General features: G+C 41.7%; 1 protein-coding gene across 2 annotated transcripts in view; it reads right to left on the bottom strand.

The window, feature by feature from the left end:
• LOC129332211 (cytochrome P450 2J5-like) overlaps nt 1-24955 on the bottom strand; it is a 57433-nt gene that overhangs the window by 7415 nt on the left and 25063 nt on the right. Inside the window, exons 4-6 of one of the 2 annotated variants that reach the window (XM_054983150.1) lie at nt 9751-9911; nt 3542-3718; nt 382-523 (exon numbers count right to left, since the gene is read on the bottom strand). In XM_054983150.1, the coding sequence (XP_054839125.1) occupies nt 382-523; nt 3542-3718; nt 9751-9911 (480 nt within the window). The remainder of the gene's footprint in view (nt 1-381; nt 524-3541; nt 3719-9750; nt 9912-24955) is intronic. The other variant, XM_054983151.1, reaches the window with a different exon arrangement.

Below are 24955 nucleotides of genomic sequence, written 5' to 3'. Positions count from 1 at the left end.
GAGGGAATGGAGTGGCAGTCTGTTCAATGGAGAATAGGTCTCCTTCTGATATGAGGTCTGTGTTATGGATATTTTTTAAGCTGTTTATGTCCAGTAGCTTGGTTTCCATGGTTTGTTGTTTTATACGCTTGCATTATTTTCCTTGTAAGAGGCTGCATGTAAGTATTCTAAACAAATACATCCAACCTCTAAGAGCTAATCGAAACCTGTAGGGGGAGATCTAGGTCTGTACGGGGAAATGTTCAAATAGTTTATCATCTCACTGATTCTTCACAATCCCCAAGCTTGTGCCGATATATTAATCATCCCCTTGTTAGGGACTTTTAAAATAATTGCTAAGAATAGAGTGACTGTCATTCACACTGCACAATTCTGGCTCACCTTGGATATCTGGATGAGTCATCATGAGAAGCAGTCCCCATTGCAGAGTGGCACTGGTTGTATCTGTCCCAGCCACAAAAAGGTCAGAAATACACTGAGCCAGGTTTTCATCATCATATGTCGAAGTGGGGTCGTTCTTGCTCTGTTATGTGTGACAGGAAAAAATGAAACGTTTTCTACAATGATTTTTTTGCTTTTATTCTCAATAAACTATCCAAAGACTTAAGGAGAAAGAAATAATGGAATGGTCTTGATAATCTGAACAATGAAATAGCTGTAAGGCTATATAAAAGGTACGGGCGAAGCATCAGAGCAGTACAGGCTAATGGGGAAGTTAAAAGATCCGTGAGGAAAAATGGCAGAGAAATTTTATTGTATTGTCGAAGCCTTTGTATTGTATTGTCGAAGACCACGGCAATACAGCCCGGAAAACACACAACAACCAAATTTTTTTGTGTTTCCTTTTGAAAACAGAATTGGATTGTGTGACTATAAATATCATGTATGCTTTTAGAATATTGAGAATTCCTCTTAGCTATGATTTCTCTGTGGTACTGGCCATAGTCCAAATTGAATAAGGATGGGAAAGGGGATGTTTGTTTCTAGCTTTTGGAACCTTGTGTATTAGTGGGATGGAGCTTTGAATTCACATTTTGGTTGAAAGCATGGAATCAGAGGGTAACAATAATTCGAAATATTTCACTATGGAGTGAAAAGGGAGGTTGTGTTTGCAGCGTTACATGTTATACAGTATGAAAAGAGTATGAACTACAAATTACATTATCCTCCCCACCCTGTGATTTAGTCTAGCTTAATGGCCCATTTTCCATTTCCTGATGTTCAATGTGCCTTTCATTAATAGCTGTGATTCAAGGGGGAGTGGTTCAAGGGGACCAGGGAAAACTAACCTGTCTTTAGGGGAGCTGAGTGCGCTTCCTGCATGGGAAGCGTCGTTTTTCCATCTGCATTCTTCATTGTAGGTTTAGAACCACAGAATGCATAGTAATTAACACGCTGTGTAAATGGGTGATGATGTACCTAGGACACAGTGAATTAGGAAATATTTCCTAATATTTCCTAAAAATCATCTCACTTGGATAATTTCCTCCCTTATGCATCAAGCTTCATATGTGTATTCACATACGCTAGCCAGCTTCTTTACCTCTGCACATGATTGTGTGTGGGAGGAAACTATTCCTTAGTAATTAGAGGTGCAGAACTCTGCATGCAAGATCATTATCACACATTAATTGTAACTAATACCCTTAGGCAAGAAATGAAGTCACCCTTTTAGGGGCGTGTTATATATTTTTAAGTTTTTAAATATGTGTGTTTATTAATTCTAAGTTCTGTTGCATGAAATTGTAATACAGATGTCTGTTCATCTTAAAAGAACTGATAATGTGATTTTGTTTAAATTGGTTAACTGAAACCAGGGAAATACTTTTGGGAGTCTTGCAAAAGGAGAAGGAGGAGACATAGTTAAGAAATTAACAGTTGTGATATGACAGTTAAAGAATAGTAGTTAATAGATATCAGTTTGAGTAAAGAGAGTAAAGGATAAGGCTGAAAAATATAGAATTCTGAAATCTACAGAGACCAAAGATTTTTTACTGTTAAAAGGTACTTGTAGACATAAACTGTTAGTTAACAATTTAGTCTATGTTAAGAGTGTCATAATATGATATAGTTAATATTTATGGCTAAGAACAACTTAAGCAGAAGTTTGTATTTTAAGTTTGCATAATCAATTCACTTTTTATGTTCCTAAAATAGATTTTATTTTTATTTTGATGTGCTTTGTTTTACAAGAAGAAACTGGTGAAAAGCTCTTGCTATCCTCTCACACATGTTATCCACATACTGAGGATAATCAGCAAGTGATTTGTCCTTAAATTGGGACTTCACAATAAGCTTAAGCAGGGCTTTTTTTCAGCTGGAACGCGGTGGAACTGAGTTCCGGAACCTCTTGAAAATGGTCACATGGCTGGTGGCCCCGCCCCCTGATCTCCAGACAGAGGGGAGTTTAGATTGCCCTCCGTGCCGCTGAGCAGAGTTTGGGCTGCAGTACTGCAGCTTACCACTCTGTGCCACGAGGCTCCTACCAGAGGGAAGTGCTGCTACCCTATTTACCCACCACCCTATTGTAGTCAGTCAGGAGTGTGAAAAAAAATCTACCCTCTCTGTTATGACCTTTACTTTCACTAGGGTAGATTTTGCCTTTAATCTTTCCCTTGACACCCTCTGGGTAGTTTGCTGCCACCAGGAATATTATATTCCAATATTTTTTATTTAGGTTTTCCCTTTGGTAACGTTCCTAAGCGTTAGGCTCCTTCGTGGTTCTATGTGGCCCTGAGGATAGGAATGGGATAAAGCAATGACAGCTACTCTGGGATATAACAAAACAAAATAAACTTTTATTCAGTCAAGAAGCGTATGTTTCATAAACGTAGTTCTCGGTTCTTAAAGTTACTTCATTTACTCTCATTCACACAGATCTCTTCTAAGGCTTCACACACAGTTTGCCTCTTTCTCTGACTCAATAGTTCTTTCACAAATACTTCAATATACTCAGGCAGCACACAGCTAGCCTCTCTTTCTCTGACTCTCATTCACAGAAATATTAAACCTGCTCAGGCAGCACACAGCTGGCCTCCCTTTCCCTGACTGAGTGTCCTTTCACAAACATGCTCAGTTCAGGTTCCACACAAGTTATATTTCTCTCATAAATACTTCAACATACTCAGGCAGCACACAGCTAGCCTGCTTTCTTCTGGCTGCAACTTTTCTCTCCTTGCCTGTCAGTCTCAAACTGCATTCACTCCGCCCCCACTCTCAGTCATCAACCAATCATATCACTCACTCATCCCTCTCTTTCACCCCACTCTTCACCTATCTCATCAAACATTTAAAGACACATGCACACATTTACTTGGAAGCATTACACTCTTACTCATTTCAATTCATTTTTTCTGTCAGATTATAGATTATTTAGAGATAGAGTTTAATACAGAAAAAATGCTGGGTTTCAAGAACTGTATGCAAATACTATGCAAAGGCCTGAAAATGCTGGAGGTGGTTCTGGAGATGCTGAACTTCCATCTTGAGACGGAATGTTATAATGGCTTGGATGAGCTGCATTCACAAAGTGGATACTTACTTTCTCCATCTGAAGCAGATAGTAATCGATGAAATCTCGTGGATCATGTTGTGCCGGTTGCTTCCTATGGTTTTCCGTCTCTTTCCTTGCATGTGAAAGCACAACATCTGCAGCACCAAATACCGTCTTGTATGGCCATGAGATATATTTCATGATTCCTGGGATCACTTCATACAGCTACACGAAAAACAAATGCAAAACCTGCACTTCAATACACCGGCTGAGCATCATGGTCTGAACTAACTTAAGGGCAAGCACATTAACTCTCAGTTCAGGGGGCCAAACCTAGATCTGTGGAGGGTGTCCTAATTTTTGGTTAGACCAAATACACCAATAAATAGTCTAGCAGCTAGACTCTCAGATGGGCAAGAGAGGCATTCCAGTATGGGGGGTCTGATTCCAGATAGGTAAAGGGGTGCCACCCCCCAGATTAATCCTCCCTAGAATCAGGAATAACCCCATCAGGGATTCCCTTCCAGTAGTCTCTCACACTTGTAGAGGTCTATGAGGGAAACTCTGGCAAAACTAACTACTCTTATTTCTTTTTTTCACCCAAGTCCATATACATTAGGGGTTATTGAGAGGATCAAGCTGCCATTGGTGGATGATCTGGTAACCAGCCTGCCATCTAATCCTGTGCTGCCCATTGACAAGGATGGACTACCTAGGATTCCAGGATCAAGTGGTTGGAACTGGCTTTGTGCAGAAAATTGGAAGTTTCCACTACACCCTTCAGAGCATTGGTGACAGCTCTACTCCTTCCTAGAGTCACATTCTCTCAGGTCTCAGGCCTGGCTGCAGTGAGCAGTAAATTCCTTTAAAGAGCCAAACAGCAAAACTAAGAAAATAGCCCCAGCAAAATGCTATGCTGTGGTCAACAAGAACCATGGTTTACAGGCAACCAGGCATAACACTTAGCTTAGAAATTGGAACGTGGACCATTTGCCCCAAAGCCAAAGTAACCGCGGTTCCTTTCAAAGATATCAACCTGTCTGGAAAAACTCTGAATAAAGGAAAGCAGACCGGACATCGAGAGGAGGGTAGTATCTTCTCCCTCAACAAATCCAGTCAGAATACTAAAGGGCCAAAGCAGGGAACTCAATGTGTCTACACCAAGGCAGCAGGTGTGATGGTGTTTGGGGGATGCTTACAATGTTTGGCAAACCCTTGGCAGCTGATAATAAGAAACAGGCGGGTGTTAGTTACTGTGGTCAGTGGAATTAAATTCTCGCCACCTGGTCCCTTTTCCTCTAGATCCAAAGGAATTTGGTCAAATAAAATAGAAGCCTAGGAACAAGAAGGTTGGATAGGAAAGGCTAAAATTTGTCATGACTGCCATTCAGAAGGGAGATTGTCTGGCTTTCACCGATCTCTCAGAGGCACTTCCAACATTGGGCCCTTTCCTTTGAGCTGAAAACACCACCTATGGTGTTCATCAGAATCCTAGTAGCACTGATAGCATGGCTAGGCCACGGAGAGTGGCTCCTTTCCCATATCCAAACGACATCTTGACCTGTGCACTTCAGAGATGCCTTTTGCCATACCATGGGGCATTAGATCACAAGAGGTCCAAGATAGTTGAATTGCCAGAGATCCTCAAACAAGAAAACAACCAGTCACTGTACCTCATTCAGTCTGAGTGGGAGAGGATATCCCACTCAGGGAACCAGAGAGAACAGTGATAACCATGGACACGTCTTTGGGATGGGGATCCCACACCTAAGGAAGAATGGCATAGAGCATTTGGCTGAAGGACAAATGATCAACAGGGTAAACCTTTTGGAACTTAGAACCATCAGACACGGTATGGTGGAATCTCAGAATCTTCCCACTGTTTATACAGAGGACAACTCAGAGGCGGATTGGCTAAGCCAGAGAATGATGAACCAAGCAGAATGGATGCTATCCAGAGAGATTCCCCAACTGGTCTACCACAGTTTTTGACAAGGCGCAAGAAGAAGAAACCCTCAAACCATAGGGATAGATGATATGAGCAGCAAGCTGCCTTCACATGTCCTGTATGTCTTCCACAGTACAGCTATTTCACAGAGCTGTTCAGAAGATCACACAGTAAAGTGCCGAAGTGATGCTAATAGCAACCTTCAGGTCCAGAAAAACATGGTCTCAAAACCTGAAGAATCTTTCAAGTAAGGAGAGTGGCACCTCCACTGCAGGAGGGCCCATTGATGCAAAGATCAATACGACACCCCTGACCAGCTCTGACAAGCCTCACAGTGTGGAGGTCGAACACAAACAACTAATAGGGTCGGACTAAGCAGAAGGCACGATTGGTACTATGCTAATCTCCAGGAAGATTTCCACAGAGTATATAAAAAATTCCTGCCAAGTTCCCAGAAGAGTGCGTGGGTAGAGTCATGTAACCTTTTGGGGCTAATTAGGGAGTTACTATCTTTCTTTCAAGAGGGTTTAAAGAAAAGTCTTAATACCAGCACCCTTAGGCAACAGGTAGTGACCATCCCAACAATTAGAGGTTCTAGGAAGGGGTGTTCCCTTATGTATCACCTTCATGGCAATGTATTGTTGAAGGCTTTCATGGCCGGAGAACGATGGTTGTTGTGGATTTTCCGGGCTGTATAGCCGTGGAAATCACAGTTGTGGAAATCACAGTCACTGAGAGATCTCTGTCTTTTGGTGCTACATCTATGAAGATGCCAGTCACAGCTGCTGGCGAAACGTCAGGAACTACAATGCCAAGATCACGGCTATACAGCCCAGAAAATCCACAAAAACCTTCATGGCAATGGATTCTAAAAAGGGATCTCATTGTCGAATTTTGAAAGGATTCGCTGGTTTTTTTCCCACGTGAAATCTTAATTTGGTATTGAGAGCATAATACAAAAGATGCCTTGAGCCTATGACCTCATGTCCCCTAAAGGAACTGACCTTTAAAGCCATCTTTCAGATGCGAATAAAATCAGCTAGACAAGTGTCAGAATGGCAGGCACTAGCAGTAGATAAAGATTCATGCCCTTTCTTCCAAGATGGTAGGGCAAGTTATGAACAAAAACAACTTTCTTCCAAAGGTGAATTCCCTGTTTTCATAGGACAGGAGCACTTCCCTCATTCTAACCTAATCCAAAGCATGGGAAGAAAAAAAACCTCACTATCTTGATATATGTAGAGATGTGAGATTCCACTTGGGCAGGATGAAACAGTTTTTTCACAAGTCTGGGACGCTAGTTGTGTGTTTGCAGGAAGTCCTCCTTGGGACACAGAGTGTCCTTTTCTTGGCTAAGTAGGTAAAGCAGAGGGTACATAATTCTGGCATGTCAAGCCAGAGGTCTGGGGATGCCCATAGACATCAGGGCACACTCATTAAGCGAAACAGCGACACAGGCAGCCTATAAATCCTTTAGTTGTTAGAAATGATCGATAAGGTGGTCACATGGAAATCAATATATTCTCTCATCAAGAAATATAGGAAAGATAATTTGTCCTCCCCAGAGACAACCTTCAGCAGGAGGGTACTACAACACACTAGGCCTGAAAGCCAGACTACCCACCCTGGGGCACACTGCTCTTGTATGTCCCCAAAGTAAGGACTGCCCCATTCCTAGGACCACTGGAGAATGAAAGATTTGTATTCACTTGCCATGAAGCTTCATTTCTTGGTGGTCTAGGAGTGGGGCAGTCCTGCCCACCCAAGTTTCTTGCCGGGTGGCTTCTAGGATTGGATGAAGAGTTAGGATGATAGTCTTCCTCCCAGTGGATTCAAAGGAGGGACCTTTCTACTTATTTTAAAAAAAATTGAGGGGAGTTATTTTTTCCCCTCTTGGTATCGTGATGGGGAGTCAGGGCTTGGGAACAGACTGGTGATTCCAGGGACAAGTCCCTCCCCTCCGGGATCAAAATCAGCTGATTGATTCTGCTTTCGGAGAGGAGGAGCTATATCCCAAAAGTAAGGATTGCCCCACTCCTGGACCACCAAGAAAGGAAGCTTCACGATAAGTGAATATAAATCTTCCATTCTCTCTCAAGCTGCGCTGTTTATGTTTCAACTGAGCCAATGGCTGAGAAAAGCACATCTATTGAAGACCTTGGCTCAACATAAGAGTGTTAAGGATCTTTGCTGGCCGAGGCCCAGAGGCAGGTGTGTCTGGCTGTGAAACAAAGTAACGGGCCACAAATGGGAAATGATTGGCCACACCAGTATGCTAAACTGCACAGTATCTGCCTCCATTTCTCAGGTGTGCCTGCCAATATATAATTTTGTCAACAAATCCATGCCACAGCCACAGCTTAATTCAGTGCAGGACAATTGTCATTGTTACAGAACAGTAGAGTTAGTCACTCTCAACTGTGTTCCCCCTAACCCCACTAGGGCAGGGGAATTTTCTTAGCAGTCTCCCTAGGGAGGATGAAAAAGGAGACCAAAGATCTGGCCTCTGGAGTCATAGCAGCCATATAGAGGGGGAAAACACCTTGAGATAGACTTTCTGCCTGACCAGGCCAGGGCCTCAAAAACCATGCTCAATTTAAGTTACACATAGCAAAGGCTGCACAATCCTTGAATGGCCAGCAGGGGGCAGCAAAGCACCTGTCTTGACCGTGCCAAATAGAAGTTCTTCTCCACGTAAAACTTTGCTTAGTATGTATTTCAGATAGCAGGAATTTGCAACTTGAAACAGAATTATCACACAGAGAGTAGTAGGAACTGTCTGATGAGAGAGAAGAGCCAGCACATGCTCAGCCTGTATTATGATTTCCTCAGAAAGATCTTCTCTGTTTCCTTGCTTGACTATGAAATGAATGAGAATAGCATTTGGGTCTCCCAGTGGATGAGAAGCCCCCCCAAAAGGGCTAAAAAATGCCTCTCTGAAGATAAAGAATCAAATTAACATTTTCTTTTCCAGATTTTTTAAAAGGAGGAGATCAAGGAGGAATTGGTCTCCCTGCTCAGTCAGAGGGTTGCATTCTTTTCCTAGCAGAGCATTAGAGTTTGGTTCAGGTTAGCAGCTGGTACTGAAGACCCAAAAGATTGGCAGAGTTACTTCAGAGCTGCTGCAGATTGCAAAAGTGAGGTCACCCTGTGCAGGACTCACGGGGCATCAGTGTGCAGCACGTGAGCGTTTGATGGCCACTTCCCATGTTGCCCAAGCCTCCATGAGGTGGGCAAGTGAACTGCTCAGTGAGATTCCAACCATGAGTAAAAAACAAGGGGAATACATTTGCAGGCGAGAGACAGAAGCCACCTTTATGGCAGACACCAGCCTGGACTTGATGAACTTTACTACTAGTGTTATGGCTTCTGTGGTCAAAATTTGTGGCAAAAATTCTTACCAGTAGATAGTGCTTCCATAACCAGCCTCACCATATCCATTTTCTCAGAAACAAGCTTTTGTGGATACTTGGATGTCCTGTGTGAGAGAATTATCAACATCCAGGGTGGGCTATAAATAAATGATGATGCAGTGGACTGGCTTGAGCTGGGAGCTGCTGGTTGATTTGAATTTTGCTTAATTACATTTCACCCCGAGACCACTCTTTTTGTAATGAAGTGCTAGGAACCTGGTTTGCTTGCATTCAAGTGGGACTCTTTCTCTTTTGTCTAGGTGAGCCTTGTACCTAACAAATCTAAGCCATACGAAAGGTGCTGTGACTCAGTGGTAAAGTATCTGCTTTTCAAGCAGGCGTTTTCGAGTTTAATTTAAAACAACATTCTTGTTTAAATAGTTGTTAGTATGCTTTTCGCTTTTAAAAACAAATGCCTTGGTTTCCTTAAAGTCTTATGAAGTTCTCCCCTTGTAAATCCCTTAGGGAAAATTAATCTTTGACCTCATCATTAGTATAATGCAGAAATCATTTTCAGATAGAAAATTACTGTTGATAGTTGTTGACAGATGAATCCTAAAAGAGTTAAGAGGTGAAGGGGCTGGATTTGAATTCCATTCAGGATTCCATCATAGTGTAGAGCAAGCTGTCTTCTAGGTGTCCTGGCAGCCTTCCCTGATTTATAGCCTAGACTTTCACCTCTGCTCTAAATCCAGCAGGAAAGCAGCCCTAATGGAGAAATGGGCAATCTTTTATGATCTCCCTTTAGTTCCAAGGAGGTGTATAGCCAGTAAATTTGCTTTGGCTGTAAATTAGGTCTACCATGGGTATCCACTTCTCACAGAAACGTCAATTCACCATGGTCTCCACCACGTGATCCCTGCCCAAGACAACAGGAAAGCAAAAAAACTACTCACAAGATGAAAGAAGGTACCTCCAAATTTTACACCATTTTCAATGGCTTTAATCAGTTTGAGGAATTCTTCATCATCAACAGAATACCGGTGTCCAAAAACCAGAGCACATATCACATTGCTGACTGAATTAATGATGGGTATTGAAGGGTCAATTGGCTGCCCTGCAAACAAAGGTATATGCAAAATGTTAGCAATTGTTTTACCACTGCTGTTAATACTGAGAGTCAGATTTCCTAGATGGGGAAAAGTTGAACATGAGATGGCCTCTCTTGATTTCCCCCTCCTACTATAACAACAACATTTGATTTATATACCATCCTTCAGGACAATTTAACACCCACTCAGAGTGGTTGACAAAGTGTGTTATTATTATCCTCATGACAATCAGCCTGTGAGGTGGGTGGGGCTGAGACAGCTCCTAGAAACTATGACTGACTCAAGGTCACCCAGATGGCTTCAAGCGGAGGAGTGGGGAATCAAACCCAGTTCTCCAGATTAGAGTCCTGCTGCTCTTAATCACTACACCAAACTGGCATCAGATGAAATTTCAGTCCAGTTGCATATTAATAACGTGGTTCTGTTATCAATAAACAAAACTGATCTGAGAGTGATTCTAGCTAAATAGAATGCGTTTTTTTGGTAAGAGGGAGCAGTTTAGTATTAATTATTCAAAAAAGGCAGTTGTTTTAAGAAAGAGATCTAAAAAAGATTAATGGATTATAAGTAGGCTTGCCAGGTTACCGCCCTTAACATTTGTATGGGGAAAGTACTTGCTCAGCTTTGTTATGCTTCACAAACATGTTATGAAACTGAGATCTGAGGAAACTGTAATAATAAACGGATGTATATGTCTGTCCATTGATCCAACTGGGGAAGACATAACTCATCAGAAAATAAAGTTAGGAGTCTCAAAATAGGCCATGGGCTTCAGGATGATTGTGGGAGTTGCCGTGCCAAAAATGAAGGGGGGATAATATCCCCTTTACAAAACAAAGCGGCCAGCATGCAGGAATGCATGCACAGATGGAGCAAGTCACGGCAGGCCACCAGTTGGTAATACTGCCCTATGAGCGTCTCTGCAACATAATTTCTTAATAAGATTTTATCAGTATCTCCTGGAAGCGAGCAGCAATTTTGGGAGAAAAGACAGGACTCTCCTCTACTGAATCTAGAGTCAATAAAAGGACGATTCAGTACTGATGTAGATTAAATGTTATGGCAGATTCTAGACTGAGAGCTGCTGTAGCATGGGATGTGAATCAGTAGTACTCTGCTAGTTCGACTGCCATTAGCTTGGTAGGTGGCCTTGGATGAGCTACTCCTCTCAGCCCCAGCTCCATTACCTACTAATCAGCTACTGAACTCAATTTAGGGTACTGATTATCACCTACAAGGCCCTTCGTTGCCTAGGACACACATACCTGCAGGAGTGCCTCTCCTTTACACTCTGGCACAGCAGCTATGGTTATCTGAATAAAACCTTCTGAAGGTTCCTATAATAATATAATATCAGTCAGACTATGTAAAGCCCATCAAGCCTATCAATGTAACCACCAGAGGCAAGAAAAAAAATCCTCCAGCTCTCCAGGAATCTTCACATATTATTATTTGATGTGTTGCAGCTGCTCATTTCCATGTCTTCATTATCAGTCATCGGTTTGAAAGTGCTGTTTTTTTCAAGAACCGAATTTGAAGTCACAGATGCGGGTGTTTTTCAGAATACTATTTTTTTCTATGGCCATTTCTTTGTAACAGTTCACTGATAACCTGAAATTCCCTCATTTCATCCTCTGTGTAATTCAGTGCAGGCCTCATTGTTTTCAGTGTCTTCCTGCCAGTCCATTTCCTTTAACAAGCTGGACAAGAGGCTACTGTTAGGACAGACTATACAGAAACAGAAGGTTTTCTTGGTTGGCAAAGGCATCAGACAAGAATGTATGTTATCTTCATCTGTTCAACCTCTATGCAGAGCATGTCATAAGGAAAGCTGGTTTAGATCTAGAAGAAGGTGGAGTGAAAATTGGTGGAAGGAACATGAACAATTTCAGACATGCAGATGACACCACGTTACTGGCAGAAAATAGTGAAGACTTGAAACAACTACTGATGAAGGTTAAAGGAGAAAGTGCCAAAGCAGGATTACAGCTGAACATCTCGGGTTTCAAATATATCATTTCTGGGCACGGTAATTGAGTGGACAGTGGCAGAGCAGCTCCAGGGTTTCTTGTATGGAAACATCTGTGTTGGACGCATTCCAGCCGGGCTTTATGCCTGGATCTGGCACTGAGACAGGTCTAGTGATGCTGGTTGATGATCACCGACTCCACCAGGAGATAAAGGTGGGCATACTCAGCTCTTTGGCAGCTGCCTACAGCCAGATAATTTGGCCCAGCAGAGTCTGGCTGCCTGGATCAGATCCAGATCAGCATAAATCTGGGAATTTTTTTTTGCCAGTTTCTGCACCAGATTGCAACCCCCTAAAAACATTTTTTAAAGGAATAGACCAAAAATGAAAGGAGGATGGAGGTAGCATTATATGTCAAGGGTGTATCTGAGCATAGAAGGCCAGTTGAGAGCCTCTAGGTAGAAATAAAATGATAAAGTAATATTATGGTGGAGGTAAACTCTAGACCACCAAGCTAACCAAAAAACTTGTACAATACATTCCTAGAGCAGATTACAAAACTTTCAGAGATGGAACATAGTGCTCATGGGAGATCTTAATTAGCCTAATATCTGTTGGAAGTCAAACTCTTCTAACAATGAAAGGTCTAATAAATTCCAGACTTGAATTGCTGATAATTTAATCTTCCAGAAGGTAGAGGAGAAAACAAGGAGTTCTGCTATCTCGGTTGTGATTCTCACCTGTAGGAAAGAATTTGATGAGATGAAGGAAGTGGGAACTCTGGGCAGTACTGATCATGCTGTTTTGGAATTTAAGCTCTTAAGGAAAGGGAAAGCTCGGTAAGAAGGAGAAGGGAGTTCAAGATGGGTGGGAGTTTTTAAAAAGCAAGATATTTAAAGCACAATTGCAAATGTGCTTTAAATGAGAAGGAAAAGGGAGAGGCATCTAAAATGCCAGGGTGGCTCCATAAACAACATTCTAATAAGCTAAGGATTAAACAGGACATATTTAGGACATAGAAGGAGGGGCTTACAACCAAGGAGGAATATAAACAAATAACCAGTGCTTGTAGGGTGTTTGAAAGGCTAAAACTCAGTATGAACTTAGGCGAGAGAAAGATGCTAAATACAGCAACAATGGTTCTTTAGTTGTTGTGTTTGGAGCAAAAAAGAAGAAGGAATTGGTAGGCCTGCTTTGGAGGGAGAAAAATGGAATTTTAACAGATGATAGAAGACCAAACTGCTCAAGTTGTACTTTTCCTGAGAGCCAAACTACATGAGACGAATTCCACGTGTATGACACATGAATGCACTTACACGAGTTTCCTTGTTGCTATCCTGTTCACTCGCACACCGCGCCACACTGCACTCAATCTCGTGCTTGGATTGGCATGTGTTTCTTCCCCATTTCTCCCAGATGAGAGATGGTATCCCATGATGCACCTTCTCTTCGCGCATACTCAAACCTTCCTCTGCAGTTTTTCTGAGAGGGAGACTTGTTTACTTAATTGGATGTATTGGGAAATAAACCCACTGGGTTTCCTGGGGGGAGTTGAAAATGGGGGTTCCACACTTCTGCTAAAATCTTGCAGCTCAGCCCACCAGGAAGGGAGGGCATCTATGCAAAGGGGGGTGGGCAATCCCCACTTTGGAAGCCATGGTAGCGTGTCTTGCTGTCAGCCAGAATCAACTCTGTCCTGCCTTTTTGTCCACAGCCTTCTCCACTCTCCGTTATTATCTATGGGGAAAACTTTGGGGGCTATTCAGGGGGATGGGGGTGGCATTTTGCAAAATAAATATGCAAAATTTTCAGGGGACCTACTGCTAACTGTTTCAAGGAGATTGGACCTTCAGGAGCCATTATAGCCCCCCCCCACAAGAATATACCATTAGCCACCCCATTTTTTACTATTGTGGAGAGAAAATGTCAGTAACTGGGAAAACCCATCAATCATGCCTTTCCTGGGGTTCAATGTCCCTGAAACTTTTTTTTTTTTTTAGAATACAGTGAGGAGTAGGTCTCCCGCAAATTTAGAGGATCCTGCTCCTGAGATAGCTTCCCTAGTTTTCCGCACAGGGAATAATAGAGATTGGAGGTGGCTGGGAGCACCTTCTTTTGGGGCCCATAAAGTGCCCCCCCAAACTTTAATCTTTATGAAACTTGGAGAGTCTTTAGAGAACAGCTAGAAGTAGATGCCCAGCAAATTTGGTAACATTCAACCCTAAAATGCACCCCTAAACCCCCATGGAAAGCTCTGAATCACATTTCCCATTGGCAATAACGGCCAAATTTTACCCAACTTGCTCTTTATTGCCGAGCCAAACTGGAGAACAAGTCCTCCCCCCATCCTCTTCAGGTTATGTATCAGGCATGTTTCTGAACTTTTTCTCAGTTGCTCAATCATGTTGCCACAATCTTTCTTCCCACCTCCTCCTTATCCTGACCAAAGACGCTGCATGGAGAGGGGGAGAAGGAAGTTACGGGGGGAGGAGGGTGCCAGAAGGAGGAGTAGGGAGGCGGCAGCGTCAACTAGAAAATGGGAGAATTTAAAACATGCCATATTAAAAGCAAAACAGTTTGAGTGTAAATCAGATTTAAGGGCAAAAAGAGGGGAGAGGGAAGAGGAAGCCACCCAAAAGCAATGCTCTGCAATGACCACTTGCTGATTATGACCATGGACATGCAACCGCGACTACACCAGTTCCCTGACATGTGCATGAGCTAGGGCTACAGGACACATGTTCACCCAGGGTAAAATGGACATGGGCAGGTAGGAGCAGACATGATTCTAGACACTTGCAGAGCCTTGTGTAACTTGTCTTGTGTAGCTTGGCTCTGAGTCTTCTCTTGCAACAGAAACTGTGATCATCTGGACAAAAATAAAGCAGATGATGAAGAAAAGGAGTTGCAGCATAGGATAGGTATGGGATGGTACCTAAACATCTAGCTTCTTTAAATGAATCAAGTCCTCAGGGCCAGATGAATTGCATCCTAGAACACTAAAGAACTTGTTGTAGTTTTGGAGCCTCTATCATCTTTGAGAATTCTTGGAGAACAGGTAAGGTGCCAGAAGATTGGAGTTGGGCAAATGTTGTCCCCATTTTCCAAAAGGGAGGATCCAGGTAGTTACTGAGGTGTCAGCTTGATTCCATACCTGGAAAGGTTTTAGAACAAATCATCAAACAGTAAGTCCTTGAGCATTTAGAAAAGAAGGCAGTGATTATCAGGAACCAGCATGGGTTCCTCAAAAACAAGTCATCTCAGACTAACCTTCTCCTTTTCTGATAGAGTTACCACTTCCTTGAATCTGCAGAATGTTGCAGATATAGTTTATTTCAATCGAGTTCTGCATGATATTCTCATTGACAAGTTGGTAAACTATGGTTTGGATGTTAGTACAGAGAGGTGGATTTGTTATTGGTTGACAGATCGTACCCAAAGAATTCTTGTAAATGGTTCTTCATCCTCTTGGAGAGGAGTGACAAGTGCCTCAGGGATCTGTCCTGGACCTTGTGTTGGTCAATATCTTTAAAAATGACTTGGATGGAGGAATAGAGGGGATGCTCATTAAATTTGCATACAATACTAAATTGGGAAAGGTAGCTAATATAGTAGAAGATAGAATCAGGATTCAGAATGATCTGGACAGGCTGGAAAACTGGGCTAAAACTAACAAAATGAATTTCAACAGAGATAAATGTAAACTTCTGTATTTAAGAAGAAAGAATCGAATGCATAATTATAGGATGGGTGAGGCTTGTCAGCAGTACATGTGAAAGAGATGTAGGGATCATAGTAGATCCTACACTGACCACGAGTCAGCAGTGTGATCCAGTAGCCAAAAAGGCAAATGTGATTTTGGACTGCTTCAGTAGAAGTATAGTGTCCAGATCATGTGAAGTTTACTTTGTTCAGGTTAGACCTCATTTGGAGTACTGTGTTCAGTTTGGGGCACCACAGTTTACAAAGGATGTTGACAAGCTGGAACGTATCCAAAGGAGGGCTACAAATGTTGTAAGGAGTCTGGAGACCAGGTCTTATGAGAAAAGGTAATGAGGAACTGGGCACATTTTGCCTGGAAAGGAGATGACTGAGAGGTGTTATGATAGTCCTCCAAGTATTTGAAGAGCTGTTGCATAGAGGATGGAGCAGAGTTGTTTTCTGTTGCCCCAGAGAATCAGACCAGAACAAGCAGGTTAAAATTAAACCAAAAGAGTTTTTGGCTAAACATTAGGAAGAACTTCCTGATGGTTAGAGTGGTTCCTCAGTGTAACAGGCTTTCTCAGGAAGTGGTGAGCTCTCTTTCTTTGGAAGTTTATAAGCGGAGACTAGATGGCCATCTGCCAGCAATTCTGAGTCTATGACTCAGATTCTAGATCAAATCAAGCCTGATTTCTCCCTATAAGTTAAAATGACTAAACTGAGGCTATTGCACTTTGATCACATCATGAGAAGACAAGACTCACTGGAAAAGACTATTATGTAGGAAAAGTTGAAGGAAGTAGGAAAAGAAAAAGACCGAACATGAGATGGCTTGAGTCAATAAAGAAAGACACAGCCTTCATTTTACAAGGTCTGATAAAGGCTGTTAATGATAGGACATTTTGGAGGTTGTTAATTCATAGGGTCACTATAAGTTGGAAACAACTTGAATGCACGTAACATAACACCCACACCCACCCACACACACACCAGTCCCACTCTTAGCTGGTTGTGAATAACCATTTCCTCCCATAGGGAATCCTGATATCTGCACATTTTTTGTATTGCCTTTTTAGTGACCTGCATTCATAGAGATCCAGATTTAGGATTTAGAGTCTGAAACTTCTGTAGCTAATGAGGTGTTCTGGTTTGGTTCTGTCTCACATTTGAGATTCGGTGATGGAAAATCTTCACGTTCAAATTGTTTTGGTTCTTCTTTGTTTTCCTTTTTCGGAATCTCAGAAGTTAGGTGAGTTAGGTGCATTACTGTCATGCAGTCCTTGGCTTTTCCTAGAGTGGCAGTATTTGATGTGAGCTTGTGAACCTCTACCATGGTATCTCCTTTTGTAATTTGTGTTTTCAGTGCAATTTCTGCACTGCGAGTGCCAGCCATTTCTTTCTTCCCAGATGCCCTCCATTTGAATAGTTACTATGCGGATCAAATCTATCAGATGAGTTGTGCTGCCTACAGTTAATTTCATAATGGCTCTTTGTCCATGAAAAACTTTTTGAATGCTTCTTAAAACAGATTACTTCAGTGGTGGTGTAGTAGGAAAATTAAGCCAGGCTGGAACAAAGTCATCGTGCAACACTTAGGTCCAGTCTCTCCAAATAATTGAAACAAGGCTTCAACACTTCACTACAAATGCATATACATTAGATTGTTTTTCATCTTAGATGTTTGAAGTAGCACTGGATTTTTTTGAAAATAAAATCCAAGAGAATGGCTAAGACTGGCATCAGCTCTCTGTGATCTGCGTTTTCCAGTTTGCTTCCTTTGCAATAATATCTTGAGTTCCTTAAAGGTACCAAATCCATAGCTATGTAACTGAAATCAGCTACCCATTCTTCACATTTAAGGACTTCACAAGGTTACATCCAGGTCACATAATCCCGATTTTAACAATTTATCTTGTCTTTTTGAAGCGTCTTCTCTTTCTTGTTCCATGTACATAGTGAGAAACCAAGAATAAAATTGAAGTATTACAGGTTGAAAAAAAATGAGGAGGATTGGCAGTACTGAATATTAAATTGTACCACCATGCAGCAGCATTGGTTTGGATAACTGTCTGGATTATAAATCTGAGTAGAAGACACATTAAATAGGAGACAACTGATGCTGAAAAGGGTATTCATAATTATTTATGGCTTAAGAAATCACTAAAATCCATTCAAAAGCAAGAACGTGTTCATATACTAATATATATATATTGAATGCAGAAATAGATTGAGCTCACCAATTTTGCCATTGATATCACCAATAAACGCCTACTGTGATGCCACCACTAGGAACAGAATTGATCAGAAACTGACAGTTAAAGGCATAGGATATTTACTGGATTCTGCACTGTTAGAAGATAATGGTAGCAAGAAAGGTATGCGGTCCTCTCCTGCTACTGAAAATCTATCAAAGCCATTTTTCCGTTACCAACTTTCCAACATCTATCCAGAGCCATTTCCCAACAACTACCTAGGCTTGCTCCTTTGTGGCAATGACACTTGCTCTTTGTGACAGTTTCCTGGGAAAAAAAATGAGGACGGCCCTTACATTGGGAGGGCCCTTACATTGTCCCAGTACTGCAGGTACTGTAAGATCATAGAATCATAGGGTTAGAAGAGACCTAGAGGGTCATCTAGTCCAACCCCCTACACAATGCAGATTTTTCAGGCAAGTCAGAATCTGTTGGTAGATGATGGCTGTGGTAGATACAGGGGTTACTGGTGATGTTTTAATTTTTATGATACTTTTGATGTTAATGTCTTGTTGGTAGCCATGCCTTTTGTAAGCTGTCTTGAACTGCCATTTATGGTGAGAAAGCACTATAGGATGTTTTATGAAATAAAAAAAACCCAGTCCTATAGGAATTGTTTATGTTTGACTTGAGAAGGGATGCCTCTAAGGATTCCTGAAGAAGATAGTTGACCCACAGTTACTCTTGGCTTATAGGTCTTCCAAATATTCCTTATATTCACTACTCTTATTCTAGCAATATAGTGAGTGGTTAAGAACATGGGTTGTTCAGTTTGTTTAGCTGGCAGAATACATTTGCACATTCATAACATCATGAACAGCCATTCCCCCAAAATGTCAAACTCTGGTATTTTCCCACCAAGAATCATTCAGGTTTTGAGGACTACCCTAATTGACTTCTAAGGTGTTATACAAATTTAGGATCAACCAACATTAGCAAGATTCGTGTGGTCAGGCGAGGAATGACATAATTTGCTTTGAAACTAGACTTCCCTTAATATGCTAATAGGGAATACAGAGGATTGTTCAATTTAGATTCCTTACAGTATTACTAAGTCAAACAAGATGTATCTTTAAGGCAGGGAGGATGTAAATGTTTTAAAATATTTCATTTTCTGTTTAACAACAGCATCAAGGAAATTATATCCAGAGACTTCCGGTTTGGGATTCATGGAGGTCTAACGCAGCTCCACTTGCGGAGCTGACCGGACTGCCGTTTTAACCGGCCGGCGGGGTGAAAATAGCCCACGGCCGACTGCTCTCAGGCGGAGAGCAGGCAAAGAACGCTCAAGACCCTAGGGTGAGTTAGATCTCGGACGAGGGGGGGCTCTACACAACGGGTCCCCTCTCGATCCTTGAGGTCCCACCTTGCGACAGGTCGGCTACAATCTCTGCGGCAGTTTTGGGGCCAATTCGGCTGGCATAAGACCTACATACCCAAGCTTCGATTGGGGGAAGAAGCTGAGAGGAGAACTTAAAATCGAAACAGCGATTGCAACCCGAGAAAAGTGAAGAGAAGGTAAAGATCATTATCTTCCGATACGGGACAGATTGACAAAAACAGAGAGGAAAAAAAGTAGATTTTTAAACTGCAACAGACTAGTGAAAAGGAGGGGAAGACTTGGCAGGAGTTGTATTTGAAAAGAGACTAAGTTTAAAGAAGTTATTAAAGAAAACGGACTATTGTTTTGAATACCTGTGGCTTTGGAGCTGTGAGAAAAAGACACCATCGCGAGATCTGCTGTGGGAAGACGGGAGACAGGAAGTGCGTAATAACAATAGAGTGGCTGGAGAGAAGCGGCCCTTGCAGGAGGGCAGGAAGAAGGGAATCGCCATCTTTGAAAGGGGAAGGGTCGCGGCTTCAGCGGAAAAGGAAGTAGGCCATCTTGGATTACAAAATTATAGAGAAACCATAGAGAAAAGACGCCCGACATTTTGGACTCTTTAAAATTTAATTTTTGCAAGAAGACCGGGACATTTAAAATAAAAAGACTTTAAATTTTACGCCACGGAGTTAAGGAAGAGAGCGGACTCGTGGGAGCGAGCTAAAGCAAGCCCCACGATGTCAAAAAAAGAGTGGCAATTGGCAATAGAAAACCTGGACAAAAAACTTTTAGATGTGATTAAAGAACTTAAGGACACGAAATTGGAACTGATTAAAGAGGTTAAAGAGGTTACACAGACAGTAAAATCGGAGCTGTCAGAAGTGAAAAAAGGTATGGAAACAATACAAAGTGAACTACAAGGAACGCAGCAGAGAGTTAAAACAGTAGAAGACGCGATGGAGAATTTAGCAGACACGCAACAAACAGAGATGATATCGCTACTTAATAATGACTATAAAATTTTTGCGAAGATATTGGCGGAGAGACTGAAGGGATGGCTCTCGGAAGTTATAGAAGAGGAACAAGCAGGCTTTTTGCCAGACAGACAAATAAGAGATAACTTAAGGACAGTGATCAATGCTATTGAATATTATGACAAGCGTTGTGATAAAGAGGTTGGTTTCTTCTTTGTTGACGCTGAAAAGGCGTTTGACAATTTAAACTGGGACTTTATGTTTGCCACTATGGAAAAGCTACAATTGGGAGAAAGATTCATCAGAGCAATCAAGGAAATTTACAGAGACCAGACTGCAGCAATTGTGGTGAATGATGAAGTGACTAAAAAACTGACGATTAGTAAAGGAACAAGACAAGGTTGCCCGTTGTCTCCACTGTTGTTTATTCTAGTATTGGAGATTCTGATGATACAAATACGACAAGATGAGGAAATTCGTGGAATAAAAATAAAGGACTATTCATATAAGGTCAGAGCATTTGCGGACGACATAATGTTAATTGTAGAGGACCCATTGGAGAACATGCCAAAAGTGATAGATAAGATCAAGGAGTTTGGAGACTTGGCAGGTTTTTATATCAACAAAAAGAAGTCAAAGATATTATGTAAAAATATGACTAAGCAGAAACAACAATTGTTAACGGAAACAACGGATTGTGAAGTAACAAGCAAAGTGAAATATTTGGGAGTTGAACTGACTGCAAAGAATATAGATTTATTCAAAAACAACTATGAAAAACTATGGACTCAGATAGAGAGAGACTTGATTAAATGGAATAGACTGAATTTGTCATGGTTGGGCAGGATCAAACAAAAACAACCAAACCGGGACTCAACAATCTTTGGAGCCGAAATATACTCAAAATTTTTGTGTTATAAAGTGCGAAAAGTGCAATAAATACAAACATAAATACAAATTACGTTATACAAAATTTTGAAGTGCCATGATACAAAGTCCAAGCATATATACATATATCACAATGTTTCTGTTGTCCGGAATCGTCAGAAAAATTTTTGGAAAAATTTTTATAAAGTGCTAGTTGCCAGTTGCCAGTACATCAAAGGGAGCCAGTAGGTAGGGAGTTGTGCACCGTACTTATATATTCACAGTCCATAAATATGAATGCAATTAGACGAACGCCGACGGGGGTTTGCTTGCAAATATCATTAACCCGTTTCGTGAGTACTAAGACTCACTTCCTCTTGGGCTTAAGGCGATTCAGACTGGTCATACTGTAAGAAGAAATTAATTATAAATGTCTAGCAACAATTACAATAAAATGAAAAATAAAAATAAAAAAGGCAATATCACTTACAGTATGTTACAAGCACAAGGCATACTCTCCTACCACTCCATACATTCCACGGACATGTGATAGATGAAATGGACCACGAGTTAAAATAATCAAAAAGAGGAGGGGCCAATCGTAACAAGAGGAAGGTTTTTACAGAATTCTCAAAAACTTACAGTAACTTGCCTATCCGTGAATGGGGAAACTATAGAAAGCAGGAAAAGTTAATTTCCGAGTTCAGACCATGAGGTGACAGGATGTTTAGTCGGAAAATCCATTTAGATTCTAATTGGAGCAGCAATTTAACCATGTCTGTAGCAAAGGGGCGATCAAGTTGCTCTATTACAGAAACCTTAAGATCATTATGTGAGTGTTTCTCTACATGAAAGTGGTTAACAAGGGGAGCCTCCCAGACCTGATTTCTGATCCTAGATTGATGTTCTTGGATCCTTATCCTTAAAGGGCGAGTTGTGCTCCCTATATATAATAGGGGGCACGGGCACTGAATACCATATATCACATTTATGGACTTGCAGTTAGAAAATCCATGTGAAAAATGATTAGGTAGTATTTGCTGTATTTTAACCATAAGGTTGCATACACTACACGAGCCGCATGTAAAATGGCCATTTGGCAGAGTGCCACCTGGTGGATTGTTAGAAAACTCTGATCTCATGACTATGTCCCCAATGGACCGTGTGCGTCTGTAGCCTACCGCTAGCCCTGCTTCACAGCCACGGACACCACTAATAATGTGCCAGTGTTGCTTAATAATTGATATTATATTTGGGGCTAAAGTAGTGTATTCAAGACCCCATTTTATTTTATCATCCATCCTTGGTGGCTTAGATACTAATAAATCTGCCCTATTAGTAGTATCAGCACGTTGTATAGCTCGTTCAATCGTGTGCTGGGGATATCCCCTCGCTCTAAAATTTTCTTTCAGTTTACGGCCACTAGATTCATAAAAGCAAGGGTTGGTGGAATTCCGCTTCAGCCGTAAAAATTGACCCAGGGGGATGTTGTCCCTTAAACCCCTTGGATGGAAAGACTGATAATGCAAATAAGAGCACCGGTCCGTCTGCTTCCTGAAGGGGCGCACTGCCAGTTTGTTATCTCTTTCCCGATAAATGGTAACATCTAAATAGTGTAGGCTACTGGTGCTACCAGTCCATGTGAATTCAATATCAGGGTGGAGGGAGTTAAACCACCTCCCTAAATCTTCAGCAACGTCCCTTTTCAGTAGGATTATGATGTCATCTATGTATCGCCTGTACAATATAATTAGATCTTTAAAGGGGTTCTTCTCATCATCAAACACCCATTTACTCTCTAAGGCGGACATAAAGATATTCGCGATGCTAGGCGCAGCCGCGCATCCCATAGCCACCCCCTTTAGCTGGAAATAATACTGCTCATTGAATCTAAAGTAATTCTTCTCCAGAATAATATCTGGACTTTGTATCATGGCACTTCAAAATTTTGTATAACGTAATTTGTATTTATGTTTGTATTTATTGCACTTTTCGCACTTTATAACACAAAAATTTTGAGTATATTTCGGCTCCAAAGATTGTTGAGTCCCGGTTTGGTTGTTTTTGTTTCATATTGGTACCGGGGCCGCCCGTTGTTGTTTACCTGATTGTTTTAGGGCATGGCGGATTTAGCGGAGTGCTTTGCATTTTCTATTGAGGAGAGGGAGGCAATTCGGTCTAATAACCCATCCCTTTTGGGGAATGATTCCTGTATTCCTTTAGAAGATTGGTCGGCGCTAGAACAGCTACAACTAAAGAGATGCCGCCTCCAACTTAATGCGGCTTCTTTAACTGACTATTCACTTCATAAGTTCATACCGCGTGGTCTGCGTATCCACAAACCACCCGGGATGTTCAAGGAGGATGAAGAGTTTAAAACTAAATGGGCAGCCATACTAAACAAATGTGCTTTTGACCTGATGCTTCTCTTGATTAAAACCTCGAATGCTCAGGCTGAGGTTTTGACTATGGATATCGATAAGGCTGAAACGGAACTAAAATCCAAAGTTTCTCAGGCGGAATTTGACCTGCGTAGTCAGGACATTGAACGCCGTATTAATGAAAGCAAAGAGAAACTAAAAGAACTTAAGGTCAGGAAATTTGAACGTGACAGGAGAGACTATACCTCTGGTAGAATTTACCAGTGGAAGGAGGATGGGTACCAGAAGCCACGCAAAAGAGTTTCTTGGGCTACAAATATTGCTTCGAACCCTGAGCTGGAAACCACAGAGCCCTCAGAAACAGATACGTCGGGAGACGAGGGCTCCAGCACACGCAGTCTTAGATCGCGTAACATCCCTCCCAAGACTTTTTTAGGCAGGGGCTCTTTTCGGCAGAGACGCCCGTACAAGAAAACATAGTATTTAATCTCTCATCACGGACCTTAACTGGCGTTGAACTATCTGCTTTGAATAAAGGTATGGGCTTTGTTCCAACCCCTAGCTATAATGCTTTTCAAACCAGGATTGATCTTTTCAAATTGGTTCGCTTGATCAAACTCAGGAACCTTTTCGGATCGGGAAATCCTCCTCCCGCTTCTGGTATTATTTATAAGTCATCCTTCTGTCCTGTAGTGTCTGATCCCATGATTGAGAGTTTTGAAAAAGTTGTATTACGTGATGTGACCAATTTGGAGGCTGCATGCCACCACAAAAGGTATAACCTTTCGAAACAGGAATGGAAGGCTTTGCAGGATCTCAAAAACGATAGAGAGATTGTTATCAAAAGGGCCGATAAAGGTGGGGGCATAGTTGTCCAGGATACTTTAGACTATTTACAGGAATGCAATAGACAGCTGGAGAATGAGATGGAATACAAACGAATATCTTATAATCCAACAGTGCATATCCAACGCATTATTAAAGTTGTTTTGGACGAGGGATTGGGGGATAATGAGATAGATAAGAAGACTAGGGACGCGTTAATTAACCCCTGTCCAAGAATACCTGTCTTCTACACACTCCCGAAAATTCATAAATCGGGACATCCTCCCCCCGGCCGGCCAATTATCTCCGGCTCTAATTCTATTTTGGAACCCCTTTCGCGTTTCCTGGACTTTTTTCTGCAGCCCCTAGTAGCCAACACGCCAGCTTATTTAAAGGACACTACTACCTTAATCTCACTTGTAGAGTCCATAGATATCCCGCCCTCTATATATCTCATGTCTTTAGATGTGAGATCACTGTATACCTCCATTCCTCACGATGAGGCGAGAGTGGTAGTACAGGATGCCCTTCTACTACGCGAGGCACAGCAGCCCTCCACCCCCTTTCTCCTGAACATCTTAGATATTATTCTGGAGAAGAATTACTTTAGATTCAATGAGCAGTATTATTTCCAGCTAAAGGGGGTGGCTATGGGATGCGCGGCTGCGCCTAGCATCGCGAATATCTTTATGTCCGCCTTAGAGAGTAAATGGGTGTTTGATGATGAGAAGAACCCCTTTAAAGATCTAATTATA

This window comes from Eublepharis macularius, chromosome 6 (genome assembly GCF_028583425.1).
Source record: "Eublepharis macularius isolate TG4126 chromosome 6, MPM_Emac_v1.0, whole genome shotgun sequence".
NCBI classification, from domain to species: Eukaryota; Metazoa; Chordata; class Lepidosauria; order Squamata; family Eublepharidae; genus Eublepharis; species Eublepharis macularius.
Note: the sequence above shows the minus strand (reverse complement) of the source record. Positions and strands in the feature narration are given on the sequence as shown.